At 36.5% G+C, this 22,097-nt stretch overlaps 1 protein-coding gene across 1 annotated transcript in view; it reads left to right on the top strand.

Annotated features, from left to right (window-relative positions):
• Positions 1 to 22,097, top strand: part of VAV3 (vav guanine nucleotide exchange factor 3) — a gene marked incomplete at its 5' end in the record, with an annotated part of 160,456 nt that overhangs the window by 72,580 nt on the left and 65,779 nt on the right. Inside the window, 7 exons of the mRNA XM_080348607.1 lie at positions 213 to 312; positions 1,086 to 1,181; positions 2,828 to 2,896; positions 5,388 to 5,474; positions 5,922 to 6,007; positions 6,307 to 6,439; positions 6,754 to 6,863. Coding sequence (XP_080204733.1) covers positions 213 to 312; positions 1,086 to 1,181; positions 2,828 to 2,896; positions 5,388 to 5,474; positions 5,922 to 6,007; positions 6,307 to 6,439; positions 6,754 to 6,863 — 681 coding nt within the window. The remainder of the gene's footprint in view (positions 1 to 212; positions 313 to 1,085; positions 1,182 to 2,827; positions 2,897 to 5,387; positions 5,475 to 5,921; positions 6,008 to 6,306; positions 6,440 to 6,753; positions 6,864 to 22,097) is intronic.

The following is a 22,097-nucleotide window of genomic DNA, read 5'->3' as shown; positions in this document are numbered from 1 at the left end:
CATTTTGAAAGCAGGTCAAAATTGTGTTCTACTGAATATTCTTCCTGGTATTCAGGCTGCCATTGAAGTCTGTGGCTAGATCCTATCCTTGCTTCTTTAGGCACTGCTCCTTTTGAAAGGAGGAGTGTTAACAATGTATTTATGGAATGATCAAGGATTATTCTTAAATAAGCAAATGTTCATTTTATTCTTTGTGTTTTGTTTTGATTTAGGTTGGTTATTTATGGACAGTACTGCAGTCAAGTGGAGATAGCAATATCATGCTTAGACAACATCTCTAAGACGAAAGAAGATGTTAAATTGAAGTTAGAGGTATCAGTATTTTTAACATTTATATATACAAATCCCATGTCTTTCTATGAATATGCCCTGCTTTCATCCATGTCAAAACTTTGACAAACTAGCTGGACTGATACATAAATGTATTTCTCTTCATTTTTTTGGAGCCTCTGAACAAATAAATGAGTGAGCTGTTGCAGTACCTATCTTGGCACTGAAGTTAATGGAGTTTTGCCACTGACATCAGTAGAATTAGGGTTTTTTTGAGGAAGTCATCATCAGGGATACCTTTCTGGTTTTTTTGTGACATCTCAGCTGAGAACATAGAATTGCAGATTCACTGAGATTTGTCAGAATCATCTTCTTCATGTGCCCAGAAATTGCTTCCAGGAGGACTTGCTCCATAATTTTTACAGGGGCTGAAGTGAGACTGACTGTCCTGTTTTGCTTTTTGCAGATAGGTGTAATGTTTGCTGCCTTCACTGTACTTATAGGCAATGTTTCTGTTCTGTGTGTTTGTATGTTTTTTTCTTTAAAGTTCAATTGAATGCCTGATTTCTGTTGTCTTTGTTTATTTCATGCTTTCTCATGCTGTTGAAATATCTAAGAACAAGTGTCTAGGCCCAGTCTTATTTGCATAGCTTTTGTTGCTATATCAACTGTTTTCCTTCATTTTGTTGATATTTTTAATCTTAACCTGAATCTAGTTGCTTGGCCTATCTATCACAGAATTTTCATATGTATATCACTTGTGTATTTTTATTTTAAAACTCTCTTGACTTGTTCTTTCTCCTGTTTTGAACTAGGAATGTTCCAAGAGAGCCAATAATGGGAAGTTTACATTGAGAGATCTTTTAGTGGTTCCAATGCAGAGAGTGCTAAAATATCACCTACTGCTCCAGGTATTTTATTTTTTAAATTTAATAGGACTGAAAGCAAAACTATTTATCAGCAGTAGAATGTAAGAATGAGAGCTAAACGTCTTTATCAAAGGGAAGTGATTGACGTTTCCATAGATTTGAGGCTGATTTGTTACAAAATAAAATCCAGACAAGTGTGGTTTTCTTCCAGAGGTAGTTCCTCAGAGCTGAAGCAGATCTGGGGAAAATAGAATAAACCACAATTGTTTCCTCAGTATCTGAACCTTTCTTTCTTGGTATGTTTAAAATGGTTAGCAGTACCAAACTATAATCATGGTTCTTTGGAATGTGAAATATTAGCCCCCAAAAGAGGAAGCTGGACCATACTTACAGTATACTTTTAAGATGCTTTTTTGCTGTCATAAACTACAATGAAGCCATATTTATTTTGAAATGCTTCTTGTTATAACCTGCAAGCATTAGCTTTTGCAGTTAGTCCTGTAATAAGGTTGGAGAGTCTTATAAATTTAATTTGATAGCTGTGCCAGGAGACTCATTAGTTCAGCTGCAACGAAATATATTACTATATTAGGCTGTCAATCCTGCTGATGCTTGTAAAATGTAATTTTAAAATATCGACTACTTGTATGTGAAGCCTAATTTTGACTCTGCAGAGCAACATACATTCTGTAGCATTAAATTTTTTGAAATATTTCAGTAAATGGGTCATCAATATTTTGATCAATGGAAAATTGGAAAAAAATAATGAATGGTACAATGGCTTTTTAAAGAAACTTATGAGATCTGAGTCACGATTTTATAATCAGTGTGTACATTATGAAAAGATGATATACAACATGCTCTGTGTGACACTATAGTGTACATTGTACAAGAAAGAAATATTTTAAAGACTTTGAAATAAAAAAAATCCCAGTAAATTATTAGAATTACAATGTAAAGTCTAAATGCTTATTCCTTCATTTTCTATAATTTTAGCAAGTTATGTTAGCTGAAATGTATAATTCTCTTCTCAAACTATAAAGAAGAAATAACCTGTTTCCTCAAGAAGTTACTTTTCACTTCATAAAAAACCAAAAAAGCCCCTTTATTTTCCATACAGGAAGTGGCTAAAAATTATTTAAACATCAACATTTGATTTAAATATGTCTTCTGAGTCAGCTTTATATTGGGTATAATGAGACAGTGACTTCTAAGCAGTGCACTGAGATTTTATTGCCAGCATACATCTCATACATACCCCTCTGCAGACAAGTGCATGCTTTGGAATGGGATGATATACCATGTAGTAAAGTGCAAATGAACTCAAGTGTTTACCCATGCTTTCACCATGCACATAATGATCTGATTTGGCAAGTTTTAAGTGCTAGACAGACCAAAATAGCTTCTAATGATGGTTCATTATCAGCTGAAGTCAGTGCTTAGTCTATACAGCAGTCATTCTTAAACACTTGCCAATTATCCCTTTGCAGTAGTCCACACTCAGTTATAGGCTGCTCACTATGAGGATGAAAATGTGAATTCTTGCGTTGTGTTTTCTGGTTTTCTCATTTGTGGTGTGTGTGGGTTTATTTATTTATAAATTTTATTTTTGGAGGTGCAGATGAACAATTACAACTTCCGTTTATAAACTGACAGTGGGTGCAAAGTTTTAACTGTTCTGTCCACAGGAGCTGGTAAAGCACACTACTGATCCCATGGAGAAGGCAAATCTAAAACTGGCACTTGATGCAATGAAGGTAAATATTCACAACAATCAAGTATTTATGTCTTCGTTGACAGTTAAAATGGTAGCTCAGAACTGTATTTCCTGAAGGAGGTAATGTTCTTCACAGCAGATGAAACGTGTTTTCACAGGTCACTGTGAGCTTTGTGAGCGTGTCAGGGCAAGTACATAGTTGAGGGCTTTGCTCAAGTCTGGGAAACAAGTTCAGTAGTTTTCTGAAGTGAAAGGTTTATGAAATAAAACTTCAATATATGTTTACTTCTATGTCATTTTGCTGTCATATAATGAGAGGAAAACCAGGTCTTTCAATAATGTTGGTCACTTCCAAAATTTAGGAATATGTCTACCACTGTGAGTCAATTCTAACCAAGGTCAGTAATTTCCCAGTGAGGTGAAGACTGTTAGCTGTCTTTGCAAGAGTTTTTTTCTGTCATCTTAACATGATCTCTGTGGCTTTACCTTTGAAAGCAGTAGTGTATTTCTGGAGGTACAGTATCTGTCACTTTACATTAACCTGCAAGTGGTACGAATGAATGCTTTATAGAATAGCTACACTGCCTTATGTATAATGTAATATGTGTTTCTCTGCACAGCTTCAGAAATGAAGCACAGTTTGACTTCAGGTGACTTTATGGTATGAATTGTGACATTCATGTGCTGGAATAGTTAAATCTTTTCTACCCTATGTGGGGAAAGGGAGAAAGAAACCAATGTGACATAGGTCATATCTCCTGTTGTAATCTGTATGGTCCACAGAAGATGCTGAAGCCAGACTAAGTTAGGTTTGGGTCACACAGCTGTCTCATACTATGTGACTGTCTGCCTTGGATGCCTAGAATATAGAGAAGCTCACAAGTGAGATTTTTGGTTCCCCTTTTTTGTCATCTGGTTTTGTGCAGTGAATGCAGAGAGCGCCACCATGATAATCTCCCGTGGAGAGATGCCTGAAATGAGATGGTGCAGTGTTGCTTCCATCTGGTGACAAGCCTTGCATCTTGGCTACTGGCTAGGAAAACAACCCTGGGTTTGATTCCCCTGTCCTGCTTTTTGTTTCCCATTTGTTGAATTGCTTTGTTGTTTTTGGTGGCTGTTGGACTGAAAATAAAAGACCAATTAAGAAATCTCTTGCCAAAATGGCTGTGGCACTTATGTGCTGGCTAGCAGGACATAACCAGCCAATTAAAAAAACCCCTCAAAACCCCCCCACCCCCTCCAATCCACCAAAAACCCTGGATATGAGCATCTGTCCTTAAGGCTGCAGTATTGTTTCCCACCCTGTTTCCTGTACCTGCAATATCCTCTTTCTCTCCCAATTTACGGTATTCACTGTAGTAGAAGTAACTGTGCAGCATCACTATGTTGCTTCTAAAAACCCTGGTGTGTGTCCGCTTGCAAATAAAATGTCTTTGGGAAAAACTTCTAGCAAGGTGGTACTGTGCCCCAAGACAGAAAATTCTAGGGAGGATTATGCTGTCAGATTTCTGTTAGCAGCAAGAAAAGAGGTTATTTAATTTCTACACTAACTCTTTCAAGACTGATGTGGATGTATCCTGCATAGATTCATCTGGGAAGCTAGCATAATGATTGCAGCTATTCTTAGATTCTGATTAAAAATGTCTTAGGGAGAAGATGTATCTCTCTCACCCTCCAAATTTGTGACCATATTGAAGGGATACTGTAGGAGCAAGTTGTCAATGCCCTTTCCAACTGCTGCTCTCAGCATCCCTGACCTTACCAATTACCCCTTCCGTTCACTCCTCATCTCCAGCCATAAACAGAGAAGCCCTAGCATGTTGTCACTATTACGTAAGCATGTTCATAGCATTTTAAATACTTTACGGAAATATGTACGCTACATGTTCTGGTAGAGGGGACAATAATGATCTCAACCTGTGACTTCAGGTAGTAAATCCCATTAAAAGCCATGTTTAAAATCTGGTATTTAATGGCTTCTCTCTGCTGTGCTGTAACAGAAAGACAAAGATCCCACCACTGGAGCAGTAGCTGCTTCCCTCCTAATAAGCACCCAGGCTTATGATGTTTATACCTTACATGCTGCTTTTGAGCTGCCTTACCTACGTTTTCTACTATACACTCTATTTACTTCCTGTCTTATTCTCAGATATTGGATATTGTTGACTGCTTTTTTTGGCAGTTTGCTGCATAAATTACATTTCCATCTTTAATCTTGACAATAAGACATTAACAAAATTCAGAAAAAAATCTCTCTTTACATTTTTTTATGTGTTTCTCTTTCTTGCTAATAAATTTGTATTTCAATCACGATGAAGAAAGTTGTAAATATGATTGATGATATGTAGAGGATTTTTTACTGTATTCGGGCATACATATTGGTAACTCTTAAATATTAAAGATTTTTTTTTTTAATTACTAAATATGCAGATAAGTCAAAGACAAAATTAGAAATAAATTTGCCCAAATAATGTATTAAAGTGGTCTGTAATGGAAAGTTTTTTTCCTGCCTTCTTCTATCGATGGTCTAGGACTTGGCTCAATATGTAAATGAAGTGAAGAGAGATAATGAAACGCTTCGTGAAATTAGACAGTTTCAACTATCAATAGAGAATTTGGTACGTGGTATTTTTTATTTATGAATCTTTTCAAAACAATTTTGATTAAATTTATGGATGTATTTTTTTTCCAATTTCATATAAAACTATAGTACTCTTAGCAATATTAAGTATGCTTTGCTTGGGTTAGAATGACATTAACACTTCAGTATAGAAATCTCTGCTCTTTTAGGGGTCCATCTTTGGTTAAATAAATATAAAAGGTTTTTATTTGTACAGTGACTTATGTGTTTTTGTAATGGGAAAAATATTTCCATTTGAAGACAAAAATGGAATGGACTGATTCTTTATTGTTCTAATTTTAGATGATAGTCAGGAAAATATGTTGTTTTCAGGCCTGAAAAGTCATTTTTTGGGAGATAAAAGGAGTGAGGGGTCTAGCATTTGACTGTATCATAATCTCGACACTTTTGCTATATTGAATTGTACATAATACTTTTGTTTCAGAATCATTCCCTCTTACAGTATGGAAGACCTCAAGGTGATGGGGAAATAAGGATAACTACATTAGACAAGCGTGCGAGGCAAGACAGGTGATGGCATGACTTCTGGTGTTTGCTATGAAAAAGCCTGTAAAGTAACTCTCTTTAGATTTTATGTCAGCTCAATGGTTCTGGAGATAACTTTCCATTTCACTGTGCATTTACAGAGCCTGTCCACCCTTGCAAGTAGTAAGTCGCTTGCAAAAGTACTTTCAGTGTTCTTTTCTTATTCAGTAGTTTATTTATTCGCCTTAAAATTTGAAGTGTCACAGGCAAAGGGTGTAAAATATGACTTTGGGTGTTGGCTTTCTGGAGTGTTTTTTAACCATCTTTATGTTGTATTTTCATAGGCATATCTTCTTGTTTGATCTAGCTGTAATTGTTTGCAAAAGGAGAGGTGATAATTATGAAATGAAGGAAATAATAGATCTTCAGAAATACAAAATTACAAATAACCCCACTACTGATAAAGAAAATAAAAAGGTAAATATTTGTTGTCAATTCATGTGAAATGTCTATTTTTACAGCAATTTGAAACATTTTCAGGAGTTCAGAATGTATATAAAATTTATGTACAAAGCTTTATGTTTTAAATATAAGTGGAAGTGATTATTTAGGGATTTCAACTTTGTTTATTTTTATGTAACTAAAATGTTTAATTAATTCCTAAATGGACACAGGAATGTGGTCTTGCTGTTCCCAAAATCAGGGAATTAATGGACATACGAGTGTCTTCTTTATTATTTTTTTTTTTCTTCATAACTGGTGACCTTTGTATTGCCATTCTTCTTATACAGTGGTCTTATGGCTTCTACCTCATTCACATACAAGGTCAAAATGGTTTAGAAGTGTATTGCAAAACCAAAGACTTGAAGAAAAAATGGCTTGAACAATTTCAGATGGCTCTGTAAGTATATTTTTATTAAGATAGAATCACATTCATCATCGGTGTAAGAATATCATCCAGATTATGCTTAACTGCTTTTATGTTTAGATTGGCCTAAAACAGCCTAGTTGTCTGTTGTATTTGGCTTTCTGAGAAACAACTCACTGACATCTTCATCAATGGAGTATTTCCCTGAAACTCCTCCTGGAAAAGAGAGGGGGCACTCTAGGCTATGTATTGCTTCCCAGCTTTGCTGCTAAGACTGTTTTAGTAACACTGTCTTAAACAAACAGGGTGAAATATTAATTATTTTAGCAATAAATATCTAAAATAATAGTGACATTTTTTCCTTCCAATTTTTGTTTTGATTAATTGAAATATATTTTTTTGAAAGGTGATGCTGATGATTTGAGAGGGGATCCTGGCATTCTTCCTAGTACCTTTTAACTAATTTATTGGTTAGTATTTGGAACAAGTTGCTTGCTTATTAAATTTAGTTTCAAAAGGCTGATTTTCTTTATATGTTTTCAACTAAAGAAGTAGGTTGCTTTAGACTTCTGAAAAATAAGCTGATCAGATGCAGCAATGCAGATCACATTATTGTTATGCAGCATGAGCTTTATTTCAATTTCTGGTTCTTGTCAGAAAGACAAATGTGATTATTGACACCTCAGTTATTCTGATTAAATTTAAAACATGTGAACAAGGGAATCAGATGACGGGGCAATGCTTGTTTTATAGCAAAAAAAAAAAAAAAAAAGTGTGAAGGGAAGCGAGATGCTCCCAGTGAAAACACGAAGACAGCATTAATATTGGTTTTGATGTGACTGTAGAAGTATGTGGTTTCGGAAAAAAGGCTATCATAAGCTGATATGAATGGAACTTGGTTGTAAACTGTGTATTTTTAAAACCTTAGTATGGTGAGTGTTAATGATTTAAATGAACATAGACAAGAACCTGGGCTGGACAGATATTATACTGTCTGCTTATTAGGATTCCCATCTTGCTCTTTTTTATTGAAGACAAAATTGCATGTGTTTTGTTAAAAATTTCTGGGTAATGTAGTAGGGGATGGGAAGAGGCATTTATTTGTATGTGTGCAGAAAGCTGCATACTTCCCCTCTTTCTGTCTGTGTGTTCTCCCTGATGCACTTCCTGTAATGTCATTATTGATATTTACTTAAACATAGATTAAATGTGTATGAAAAGCATGAGGAGCTCAGGTTTATCAACTTTAGCATTGCAACTATTGATCACTCTTCAGGCATCCTGGCCCAGTGCACAAAAATATCCAACTAAACAAAACAAAAATCAGCCAAGGCTCTAAGAAGAGTAAGATTTTTATTTTATTATTATTATTTTTTTTTTCCCAGTAGCGCACCCTCAGTTATTCCCCAACATTTTTGTGGCTCTGTGCAGGACCTCCCTGTGCTGTCGCGTGTGCGCTAAGTGGGTGCAGCGGCACATCCTGACGCTGCATCTGGCACCACCTGGTGCTTGGGGCTGCTTGAGAGCGTGTCTGGGGTTTGCTGCTGCTGGTTGCTCTGTGTGAACAGAACAAATGGAACCCGAAGGGTTGACAAGTTAATGTACCGCTCTTTGTTCTGGTGCATATGGAGTTAGTGGTTGGAAATGAGTGGTGATGTCAACTGTATCTTGCATGGGTGTTTGTCCTTCTCATAAATGCACACATCTAATTTAACCTCTTCCCTCGTGATTAAAGGCCATAATGCAGAGGCACGGGAACAGGAGCAGCAGGGTTGCTGCAGGTCAGGGCTGAGTTGTAACATGATATAGTGGCATTATTTGCATTGGGCAATGCTTTTGCTCCCTTATGCTTATAACCACTAGGACTGAAAAAAATGGGGAGCTTTTATGCCTTTTGAAGTTTTTATGTGCTTCCTCTGACTCTTTTACGTGGGTTTGACTTCTTAGCATGTTTTCCTCAGCAGCTCTCACAGAACACACCTCAGGGTAGTGATCATTATATTTTAATGCATGCTGAGGCACGAGAGTTTGTTTTGGGGAATAAACTAAGCCAAGCATTTTGAACAATTGGTTTGTTGATTTGATTTGCTCTTTTCAGGGGTCTCACCCACTGTGTCGCTTACCTGTTCTAGTGTGATTCTACTCTGAAAAGTAGCCCTGATTGCAATTATTCTATTATTCATCATACTCAATTATAATTGCTGCTTCTGTGGGCAAAATACTTTTCATTATTAAAAATTTTACTGAGATTGCAAAACCAGTGTACTTGAAGGGGTGAATTACATTCTTTTTTGATTATCAGAGATGATGTTGTTTACTGAGTTCCAGACAGAAATTTCAGTGCAGTTTTGTTGCCTTTTGGATGGCATTCCGCATGAAGTCAGGTCCGTACAAGTGTTAATCTAAGAACATAACAAGAGAACAAATTAGGACCCCTCTTATTATTTTAAAATTAAGAATCAGCTTTGTTTCCACTAGAAAAGTTTCATTGGCATAACTATGTTAGCTAGGCTGTATTTTTTTATTTTTTAAGAGCTTAGGTATTTATATCAGTATATGAATAACAGTGATGATAGTTATATTACTGAAAAGGCACCTACGGTTGAGGTGCTGGTGTCATTGAGATGAGAATTTGTCTGCAGGTATGGGAAGCTTATGTTATTGATGAGTATGAAATAGAGGAGAACACTGCTTTGCTGGCTGGACTTGGTTTAGGTTTGGAGAGCTGGAATACATTAGGCACATTCGATCTGGAAAATCTTTAAAGGAATGAAAGATGAAATCCCAGTACAATTTCCAGAGTGTTACTTTTCAGACTAATAAGTTTCTGTTAGAAAACTAGTTTTACAAACCTGTGAAAATTTTCTATTTTTTAGCCAGCTCTGTTGTTTCTGTGGTCTATGATGAGTTTTTTTTGTCATGAGGGAGGTTGGGAATAATGAGTTACTGGTCTTAAGGAACTGAATAAATTGTTTTTTATTCATATGATAGTCCTGTTGCTACAGTATGTGTTTGGTGTTTTCCTGAGACTGTTGTTTTATTTAGAAAACATATAATATTAAATCCCCTCAATTTTTATTTTTCCTAAGAATTTCATTAGGGTTATTAAGGAAGTCTGTTCATGCACCACATCCTCAGCAGCAATGATGCTGTGGCACAGCTGCACTGAATTTGATGCTATTGACACATTCACAGTAATCTCCACAGTTGAGGCTGCGTCACCTCCTCTCCTTCCCCTCTCCCCCAGCTTTTAAAGTAAATAGAGTAGGAGTTTATTGTGTACAACCTTCAAAATTGCTGTTTATTTGGGAGCACTGGATTTTCTAGATGACAATAAAAGATGCAGAATGCTGGGGCAGCACAGTTAACATTGCTGTCAAGCTCCTGAAGCTGAAACTTCAGGCTCATAAATCTGATGAATTTGAGAGGCTTTTGTAAAGCTAGCAGGCAGAGACCAATGCAGGATGTTTTAACAGGAGCCATCATACCACAAATGGCCAAGTTCTCTTTTGGTGTGCCTGTTCCCTCACTGATGTGAATGGAAGTTTTGCACAGGGGGATCATAACCGCTTATTGCCTTGGAAAAGATGAGGTGCTTAACAGTGATAGTAGTTAATTTGAGCAGTTGCTATTTTGTTCTTGCAACTCTGTTCATAGTAGTGGGTAAGCCTATAGCTGTGTGGGTAAATAAGCACCTTTTAAAAGATAGTACTACAAAGAGTTTACTGTACTAGACATGGAATGTTTAAATTTAATCTAGCATGTCAAATAACATTGGTTTAAATGCAAAGTCATTCCATATCCAGGATAATATTAATAGAAGTATACAGCCAAATTACTGCACCAAATTACTCAGCCAAATTAAAGACATCCTGTATTAAGTGAAAGTTTGTCAGCAACGTGATAAAGTGCATGGTTTATTTGCTGTAACTGAGCCATTAAAAACCTCAAAAACTGATTGCGAGTATGAGATGCAATTTTGCTAGATTTTCCAGTAGTGTATCCTGTCTAATCTCTTTTCTCCTGTGTTGAAAACAACCAGAAGGATCAGAACAAATATGTAATATATCATACCTACAAATTATTTATAATATTAGGTACTTTTCTGTTATTCAGCTTATGCTAAAACATAGGAGCATTGATTGTGTTTGTGGTTTTGTTTTGTTTTCTTAGAAAGCTCTTCTACAGATGCTTTTCTTATTTTAAAAATGCTTGTTTTTAAGAATAGTTGACTAATAGTATATATTTGTCCATGAATTTATGCTAACCATTCTTTATTAAAAGAAAAAAAAACTACTTGAAAGTTGTTCTCCTTTATTGTATGCTGTATATCAGTTATGTTACTTTGGAAATACTTAGCTGACTAATTATCAGGCCTAATTTCTTATTATGTGACAACTGCTTTTCTTATAATTATGTGATGAATTTCATTCTCTTTTATTTCATCATGGGATGATATAGTAAATACTAAAGAAAATATGTTGATTTATTTCTACTGCTATCCCATGTTGACACTAAACACTTGCTTCTATCTACTAAATAATTCTTTGTGTGTAATTTCTTTGTTGATCATGGTAGAGCATGGAGCAGGTGCATGTTCCTCACAGTGGCAGAGACCTTCTCCATGAAAGGCCACATACTATATTTTGTTTTCCCACTGACTTTAATATCTGAATCCATTAGTATAATACAGCATGCAATATCTTATGCTGGTTTGAGCCAAATTTATTTTGTCATCATGATGTCCAGTTTGCTAATTTAATTAAGTCTTTTTCTGGCTTCTCAATTGTATCTTGTAATCCACCCTAAAAATAGCCATCAGCAGACTTGACTTCAGTATATATTTCTACATAGGGACGTGTAATCACAGAAGAATTTGGGTCGGAAGGGATGTGTGGAGGCTGTCTCCTGCAAAGCTGAGGTTGCTCAGGGCCTTGTCAGCTTGAGTTTAGTACTGCTGAATTTTGAGATGCATAGAACCAATATAGCAAAGTCTCATGCAACAGCGTTGTAACACGCCTTTTAATTAGGCGTTACTCAAGCTCTCTCTTTCACTCACTGGGAAGTGCATGAAAACATCTTGGAGGCAGAGGAACAACCCTTTTTTTTTTAATTTTTTTATTTTTTTTAATGTGCTTAGTTAAAATTTCACCTTCAGAAGTATGATTGCAGTTTCTGCTTCAACATTGTTACCTAAATTGCATGTCTAATTAGTAATGCTGAAAAATCAGTGGGAAACCCATGATTAGGTATGCATTAATTGCATGCAGTTAATTAATCTGATTATTTTTTTAATATACAAATAAAAGATTTCAGACATTAAAGCTGTACAGCCCTAAAAAAATGAGTGGTTTTAGAGTTTTAATTATACTATTATTAAGTTTTAGGTCACTACAGAGTTTGTGCAGTAGCTCAGGTACAGTCTAATATGTTTCTGAAAAACCAGCATTTCAGCTAGACATAAATTCACACCCTGTACCTCAAGGGATGCAGAACATCTAGTCTGATTTTGAGGAAATAATTCCAAGATTCATTGATTCTCAAAGATGATAGGTGCTTGTGCAACATTTTAGATTAGACAAGCTGCATAAGTTGTAGGTAGAGATCATTGGTTTTCTAAATTTTAAAGAAAATCGGTACAAGAAACAAGGTAGATGGAAAGCATTCTTTTACCTATTACCATACCTATTTTCAAATTTGATTTGCACTCTGTGACTAATGATATCAGTCAGATTGAGCTCAAATAGATCTATTCCCTCAGATATTGCATTAATAATGCATATGCATTAAGACTTCTACTGAGAGAATATTTGAGCTCTGACATATTGAACACTGACACATTAAAGCTTTCTTATCAGAGTACTTTAAAAGCCTTAGGTGTCTGCTGCTTTTTTTTTCAAATAGCCTGCAAAGGTGTTTCACTTCTACCAATCTCACATAGGTTACCAAAGCAATAAACAAAAATGTCTGCATGGGGTTCTCCATCAGTATAAATCATAGAAACATTTCAGTTGGATGAGACCCTCAGGATCACTGAGTCCAACAATAACCTAACTCTAGCACTAAACAGTGTCCCTAAGAACCTTGTCTAAATGCCTTTAAAACACCTCCAGGGATGGTGACGCCACCACTTCCCTGGGCAGCCTGTTCCAATGCCTGACAAGCCTTTTTGTGAAGAATTTTTTCTTAATATCCAATCTGAACCTTCCGTGGTGCAACTTGAGGCCATTTCCTCTTGTCCTATCACTTGCTACTTGGGAGAAGAGACTGACACCCACCATGCTACAACATCTTTTCAGGTAGCTGTAGATAGCAATAAGGTCTCCTCTCAACCTCCTTTTCTCTAGGCTGAACAGCCCCAGTTCCCTCAGCTGCTCCTCATCAGACTTGTGCTCCAGACCCCTCACCAGCTTCGTCACTGCCTCTGCACTCTCTAGTGCCTCAATGTCCTTCTTATGATGAGGGGCTCAAAACCGAACACAGTATTCAAGGCGTGGCCTCACCAGTGCTGAGTACAGGGGGATGATTGCTTCCCTAGTCCTGCTGGCCAGACTATTCCTGACACAAGCCAGGATGCTGTTGTCCTTTTTGGCTGGGCACACTGCTGGCTTATATTCAGCCAGCTGTCAATCAACACCCCAAGATCCCTCTATGCCAGGCAGCTTTCCAGCCACTCTTCCCCGAACCTGTAGCGCTGCCTGGAGTTGTTGTGACACAAGTTCAGGACCCAGCACTTGGCCTTGCTGAACCTCATACAACTGACCTCAGCCCAATGATCCAGCCCATCCAAATCCCTCTGTATGGCCTTCCTACCCTCCAGCAGATCAACACTCTCACCCAACTTGGTGTTGTCTGCAAACTTACTGAGGGTGCACTCAATCCCCGCATTCACACCATTGATAAAGAGATTAAACAGAACTGGCCCCAATACTGACTCCTGGGGAACACCACTCGAGACCAGCTGCCAACTGGAATTGACTCCGTTCACCACAACCCTTTGGGCCCAGCCCTCCAGCCAGTTCTTTATCCATCAAAGAGTATACCCATCCAGGCCATGAGCTGCCTATTTCAATACTGCAAAAATAATGACAAGTTCATGTCTGGCAAAGAAGAATGGTTGCCTGTTCTTTGCCATGATTCCAGTTGTTTTTGATCAAATGTTTTTCAGACTTATAAGTGACCATTCACAACATATTTGTAGCTATGAAATTTCTTTAGATTTTTTCCAGACATAGCAGAGCTGTGTGAAGATTCTGTATATGATTAAGACCCCAGTGCAAGAATAGAGTAGAATGTGAAAGCAAAACAGAATTTACGAAAAAAATGTGTAAACACTTGGAGCTGATAAAATATACTCTGGTATTATGTCTTCTGGCTCCCAAAAATCGAGGATTTCCCAGTCCTTATGTTTTTATGACTTCACTTTAAAGTGTGAGGTATATTACTATGAAAATTAATATGTGTTTCTTAACATTCAGTGAAATAATTTGTAGTGACACTGCATCATAAAAATAAAGTACCACTATTTAAATGCTGTTTTTTGTACAAGGTGTAATGTTTTTTTCCAAGTCTTTAAACATGGAGTGCTGCATTACATGCTTATCCTAATACTTGGGCTATAGGAACAGATGTCCTAATTTCTCCCTGCAAACCAATGCTACCTTTTTTCTTAGCAAATTCTAGTGTTCGTCCAGTAATTTACAAGTTTATGGATATATACATACTATATTTTCTTTTGTTTTTTTTAACACCAAAACATAGATGTTTGTTACAGTTAAGTGTAAACATATGGTAAAATATTTAAAACTTATCAAGACAAGTAGCTTTGGAAATTTGGATTTGTTAAACTTAAAACTTTCACAAATAAGACTCAGTATATATTGAAGTATATAAAGTATTTGATGCTTTTGATTTACAAATACTGATGTGTGACAGAGCTTTGTTCCCATCAGGTGATGTTTAAAAATATCATACAGGAGCAGATTAGCTCAAAGCAGTCTGTCTCCCATCCTTTTCAGGGAGGTAGGCTGATAAGGAAAAAGGAAAGCCATTATCTTGTTTGAGACAATGCAGTATGTTTCCAACAAGTTAACAAGATAATTTCCTTGATCTCAAAAAAACCACTCATCATATGATCAAATAAGCAAATTTCCTAGTAAAGTCTTAGAAGTTGTGTGTTCTTCATCAAAAGCACAATTTACTTGTGATATGGTTAATTTAATTATCTAACAGTATTCTTGATGGAGCCTCTTTGATGTGACAAACCAGAATGTCTGAGTATTAACATATGGAGAATTGATTGATTGATTAATTCAGTAAATAGCATCTTCAAAGATGTTTCTGAAATAAAACAGCCTAGCTGGAACAGACAAAATGAATTAGCTGTAAGTAATCAGAATTGCTCCTGCCTGAGAAGGTAGAAAAGAAGCTGAAAATCAGCCTTTGTGAAATGGCATTGCCCAGCTCTAGTGAGAATACCCCTTGAGAATGCTATTTGCTCTCTTCACCTTTTACAGTAAATAACAAAATCTTTGTAAAGATTGAAAAAGTGTTCTTTATTTGTGGTTTTGTCTTTGCAATCTTACCTGATTTTGTTACACAAATGCTTTTCTATTAGACGACAGCATTTTGTATAAAGTGATCAGCTGAAGTGGTAATAGTTGCAAAAAGCCAAAATGTTTTGTGTAGAAAGAAGGACAGTGCAAATGTAGGGCTGGTTCTGCTGTTTGCGGGGAGCAGGATTGTAAGGAAAGGTGCTGCATATCAGAGCAGGGAGTGAGGCTGAACGTCTTTTGGGATGAGCTTTGCATGAAATTCTTCATATGAGGTTTTACTGAAAACTTCTTGTATTGCTTGACTGTAATATATACGTTTTCTGTTTCTTCTGCTGTCCATGTTATTACTTAAAACATTTGAATATGTGACAAGTGTTAGCTATATTTTACTGCCTAATTAAATTTTCCTAAATTTTCTGAGATGCTTAGTACCAGTTGTCATGGCTAACTTCTGAGGTACTTAAAATTTTGAAAGGAGGTCACTTTGGCACAAAACAGGAATTTTAACTTAGGATGTCTTAATAAATAATTTGTATTAGCAATTTTCTGCAGTGATGTGAAATATTAGTAAAATAAGTAAAACTGGGATAAAATTTTTCAGTGGCCTCAGGTATTAACCTGTGCCATTTTCTTTATAGACTATGCTGCATGAATATAGCATCAGATTTCATGTCACATACACTGTAAAATGTTCTTCAGCAGTTCGTGCTCAGGGTGTCCATAATTCTGAACAGTTCTGTATGGAGCATTTTAAATTATTATAGGCATAACATGGAGTGCAGAATAATAACAGCTCTAAATTGCAAAGGTCTAACTTGGGGTTGAGACTTGAGTAGAGTTCAAGGTGTTGAGCTTTATCTGAGCTCCCTGTAGTATTTCTTCTTTTCATGCTTAAACCAGTTGCCATTCACTGCAGACTCCTTATCTGATACTTCATACATCTGCTTATTTGTTATGCCTCTGGGCTTACAGGTGGGCATACATACATTAACTATGCTCTAAAACTAACTTTTAATCAAATAAATGAGTACTCAGTTTCAAATACAATGCACTTTTAAAATTATGGGATATTTTGTAAACATCTACATGCAATCGAACCCTGCATTATTTCTTGTGTATCATTGCAATTCTTTAAGAGATTGATATGGAAACAAATCTTCAGAACCTGACCTAAAAGGTATTTATGTAAAAATGAGTCAAAACAGCAAAGGAGAAGTATCATTAGAAATTCCTAGCATGTTTTTCCCTTGTGGGGAGAAACTGTCACCCCCAAAGAAATGGCAGCTGTCTCACTGTACTGTTGTGCAGAACCTGTCACTCTGCTGGACAGCCTGTTCCCAACCCAAGACCATCCATAGCTGGGCACTTCCTGCAGTTCCAGGTCACTCAGGAAAACATACTTGTGGGATTGCTGCTGAGGGAAAAAAAGGCTCCTCTTCTATCTGAGGTGACAGCCACACTGAGTTATGACCATCTGGAGGAACATCTCTGGTCTTAAATGGTACCTGTGAGGTTTATCATCAGTCCCCTGAAAAGAATGACTCAATTCAGTCAGTGTTCACAATGCCTTTGCTTTCTGTGTGTTTAACGAAGTGATCTACTCAATGGTGTCCAGGTCAGCACCTGCTCTTATTGATACCCAGTCTAGTTTTCCAGCTAATCCACTATTGAAAGAAGCTTTCTTGACCCACTTGCAAATGATTACTTTTGCATTTCTCTGTGTGGTGTATTTGTTCTTTATTTTTCTACGTGTGCTGCAATTCCTGCAATTATGTCTGTATGTGCTTTTCATGGTGGAAAAATGGTGTGCATATATCTGAGTTTTTTACTGTGATGTGTTCCCAACCCTGCCAGCCAAAACACTTTTCTCTTCCAGTCTAAGAAAAAATATTTTTAGTTACTTGAAGTCTAGGAAGGAGAATTCAAGTTGTTAACTACTCCAGAGAAACAAATTTTCAACATTAATTGAAATGTTTGCAATGGATATAAGCAGCACCTTCCCAGTGGCCTTGACCCAAGGAGGGTGTGAATCTCGAAGTCAAGGTAGTATTGAAAAACTGCCAAGGAAGCAATTAAAAGAAATGGTCCTCAAAATACAGCAAGACAGACAGAAGGACTGGTCACTAGTGGAAGACAGCAAGGGACCCCGCAGGCAGACTGTTTAAATACAGTTTCTAACTGCTAACATTAAAGGTAATAGTAAACAGATTTAGAAATAAAAAAAGAGCAGAATTTTAATTTGTATCGTGTTCTGAAGTCTCCTCCTTTTAGCTCCTTACACAATATAAACCCACATGATGGTAGACTTCCAGTGCTCCCTGCTGCTGGATACCTTTTTGTTGCTAGTGCTATGCTGTTAGATTAACACCCATAACTAGGAGCCAAGGAATGCAGATTCTAGTTGCTTTTACTCTTTACATTTTTATAATACCACCTCTTTTGTGTACTCTTTTTCAGTAGAGACCATGTTATTTGCATTTAATTAATTTCCTGTTTTAAATTTAAACTTGCTATAAGAATTTGATCAATATAATACTTTATTTTGTCACTTTATTATATATTTGTTAGGTTTGTTGGCAGCCAGTAGGCTTTCAGTAGTACATCCATGCAAAACAAACTTGAGACAATAGTTTTTAAGGTCTGTAATGCTAATACTGAAACAGCTGAAGGGCAAAACATCCAAGGGAAGATGTACTCAGTATGTTAAAATTTGTGAAACAAATATTTTTTCATTATTTATATCTTTAGAAATATGGCCTTTCTGGGAAACGGAGACTGAGACATGGGAAAATAGGAGGAAGAAGCTATAGTAAAGTATCTGTTAGCCTTTTAGTAATTCTCTTGGGACATATTTGTAGTAATTACATATTAAAGTGGAGAGATAAGACACAGTTTTGGGGCTGAAAGGTTAGTAGTTCTCCTGGTGCATTTTGTTTTGTAAGCCTTAACTGTGTGAAGGAGGTTAAACTGACAGTTTAAAAAGCATATTTATGATTAGCCCACTGAAGAAATTACAATGCATTTTTTTAGTCCAACCTGTTGTGAAAGGTTCTCTGTATAGTTTTTCTTATTGGAAACAAACACAAATTAAGGAATGATGATTAAAATATTCCATTGTTGCTATACAGTAGCCAAATGCCCATTGTATGCTATTGCCATTCAGACACATTCTGGTCTTAATGGTTTCTCATCGGAATATGGTTTTTATTAAGTAAGGAAATGAAAGTACCAAATGCTATCTAAGCTACAGGATATCAATGATATACACTTTTATTGCAGTGTGCATCTTGCAAAGACTTTAGACCCAAGGTGGTGAAGCTTCAGTTTTGTAAAACTGAAGGATAGAGCTTATGCTGTTGGATATGTCAGGATTGCCAAGGTTCATTGCTTAATGAACCTTGACTGCAAATGGTGGAGAAGTATTTTTAAGAGGGGAATATTTAATATCCACAAGGTCATAAAAAATTTAATGTTCCAAAACCTGATGATATTGAGGGCAATTGAGTAAGATACTTGGATAAGTCTTTTCTATGCTGAACTCTTCAGACTTCATAGATACAGGATCTGTTCTGAGATTGAGGATTGACTGAAGAAGATGGCCATTCTGCTCCTTGAATGGTGGCTCCAACGGCTGCTGCAGAGAGTAGAATTGTGTGTCCAAACGACAAATGAGACTAGCAAGATAAGCATCTGCAGGTCTCTGGATTGGTGGTGTAGTGGTGAATTGGTCCCAGTGAGACTAATATTCTGCAAGTAACATGGAAAGAGAAAGCTTTACTCAAAAGGCTCAGGGGCAGCCCAAGGATGTTGTTGTAGTGACTGGAGTAAATCTGCTTATGGGGATCCAGGACTGTGCAGGAGAAGGGTGCTCATGGTTGTCCCATGCAAAACTTTGCTGCTGAATTGAGGAGAGAATTGGAAAAACCTTCCTAATTACAGATTCACTCTGTTTCTGTATCCTGACCTTTTGTTTCTGCTAGAGTGGAGGAGTTAAAACAGCCAGGGGAAAAAGCAGAAGAAGGGAAACTTCTTTTGAATCCCCACATTGCTCGTAAAAAGAAGAGACATAAAATGAGGAACATGTTCCATGTCATTATTTATCTCAGGTTAAGTATTTCTGGTGTAGGGCTCACTTCCTGCTCTGGCCACTCATCAAGATTGTTTAACAGCAGAAATGGATAAAGCATTTAATTTGCTGTGAGCCTGGGGCACCCCATAGTAGAAGTTGTGGAAAGAGGACTGAGGAGTCTGTGAGAGGTCTTGACTGGCCCACTGTGATGGGGAAGGAACCCAGTTTAAGTCCTAAATTAGATTTTCCTAATGTTAACCACAGAAATTGCTGCAATATGTTTGAATTTTTACAGCAATCATATGTAGGTTACTTTTATTTTTTTTCAAGAAATGCTCCTTCTGAAGAAGAAAATATTATTAGTATTAAGCTTAAAATTAATATCAACCTAATATTCATTTTTTTATATGTCTTGAAACATGCCCACAGCTGGGAAGTAGACGGGAATAGAAAATTTGAGAAGGATGAAATGTTCTCTTTACTGTGGTGTGGCAGCTCTGGTCTGTGTTCTCAGGATATCAGTGGAAGGCTTGAATGCTGTAAATGAAAGAGCTTCTTTATGGTTGGACATGACTGCGAAAAGTTGTATGGTAGGCTGTGACTGCTGTTTTTCCGTTGAAGTTGTCATCTTTGCTTACCGTATTTAAAAACTCAAAGAAGAGTGTATGCTATTCAGCCTGAAAGTTTTAATGGGAAAAAAAATCTCCCATGGTCCTTGTGGTATTTGGGCTTGGCAGTCAGGGATGAGTTGTGCTTAATCCCTAGTTCATGCGGTATCCCTAGTTCATGCGGTATCAAGTTGGGTTATTTTTGTGTTATTTTTAATTTGTTGAAAAGCAATATATTGAAAACTAAAATGTCAAACCCCTAGATTCATTAAGTTTCAGCCTTTACATTAAAAGACTTGCCACTTGATACACTGCTACAGTGCACCCTCTCAGATTGTCTCAAACTTGTCCGATGTGACTACAGAATGGGATTTGACATAATGCAGCATGACTGATCAGGTACTGGAACATGCAAGAGTTTTACTGTCCACAGTTAGCACTGCGAAATGTATTTTTTCTACAAAGCTTTGCTTATTCCACCTCTACATTTGCAGTAGATAATACACCTCATCTTTTTTATTTTTTGCTGTAGTTTTTCCTGGATTTTGTTGTATCATTATCTTTCTATATTGTGCTTCACTTTACTCTGTCTTCAGAATAAGCATACTATTTCTTGTTTTTCACTGTTCTCTTCTGCTGCCTTTATCTGAATATTGATGACTGGAAACTTTGCTTTTGCATAAATGTGAATGGTTTTTTTTTTTGAGCAGTGATGAAACACCTTCTGTCTAACATGAATCAACTGATAACAATGTATCTAAACAGTAAGATTTTTAATAGACTATTTCTTTATGAAGAAAATAATGACATAACGAATAATGAATAATGGCTAAAATCCTGATCTTTTTGAAATGTGGTGGCCTCTCGCATTTCAGAATGTATTTTGCTAATGTGTAAACTGAAGTAAAACACATTTCCCATTCCAGTTTAACCTCAAATCAGAGACAATTAGGATGATTAGAAATAGAAGAGGCAAAAGAAAAATTGAATGTTGCTCTTCTCAGTGAATACAACGGCATTGCTCATTTAGAGACAACTGCTTGGAAGTATCTTCTAAGTCTGTGCAAATAGAAAGACTGAGCAGCAGGTTAGGTTTCTTCTCATGTTGATTATCTGCTCTTTCTGTGCAGGATCCTCTGTAATATGCTGAGGCTCTAGTCTCTTCCCAGTCTGTTTAATCTGTGACCAATGTACTTCAGTGGCATCTCCTTTGATTCATTAAACTTATGTTAGGGATTTTTAGGCTTTTCCTTCTGCATGCTGTGGCCATGGGGAAAAATGGGAGAAAAATTATATCTTTTGAAGGGTGGAAGGAAGGACTAGTAAAATATAAGATATCCTTTTTGGTTTATGAATAGTTGCTGTGTGCCCCTAAAAGAACTATTCAGGCTCAAGTATTAAAAAAAAAAAAAAAAAAAATTTAGAAAATCTTTGTGCTATCTTGGCCTTACAATACCTGAAGTTAGATGGCAGTGAATTGACAGTGAGTATGCAATAAGTGTAGGTGGTGAAGAAAGAACAGGTTTTTTAGATAGAGAATTTATTGAAGTAATCATTAGAATTTTAAAAATCACTGATCTAAAACCTGGTGGAGTTTAAAGAAACTGAGGGACTCACTCACTATGGTACGTTTTTATGATCCGTAACAACTGAGTAGTACTTGGAACCAGACTAGGTCCTCCTGTAGGTAATAGTGGACAAGATAAACCAAAGTTTGCCTTATATTGCTAAGTTTGTATTGTATTATATGTCTTCAGTTTGGTTTTCTTCTACTTATGCAAGTAAGACAAATGTATCCAAATTTTAGCATACAGTGGAGAACCGAAATTGTAAGTTTGTATAGCTGAATAAATATTGTCTTGTTTAGGATATTATAATCTGATAGTTTAGCCCATAGCTGCAATAAGACCACTTACACTGAAAGAAGGTAGAGGGCCTTGTGACAGCTCTTCTGGAAGGCAACAGCTTCATTCTTTGCCATTTTAGCACTATTCTTTTTTTTCCTCTCAAGAATAACTTGTTCTGTTAAGGACTG

Source organism: Nesoenas mayeri (assembly GCF_963082525.1).
Source record: "Nesoenas mayeri genome assembly, chromosome: 8".
Lineage (NCBI taxonomy): Eukaryota > Metazoa > Chordata > Aves > Columbiformes > Columbidae > Nesoenas > Nesoenas mayeri.
Note: the sequence above shows the minus strand (reverse complement) of the source record. Positions and strands in the feature narration are given on the sequence as shown.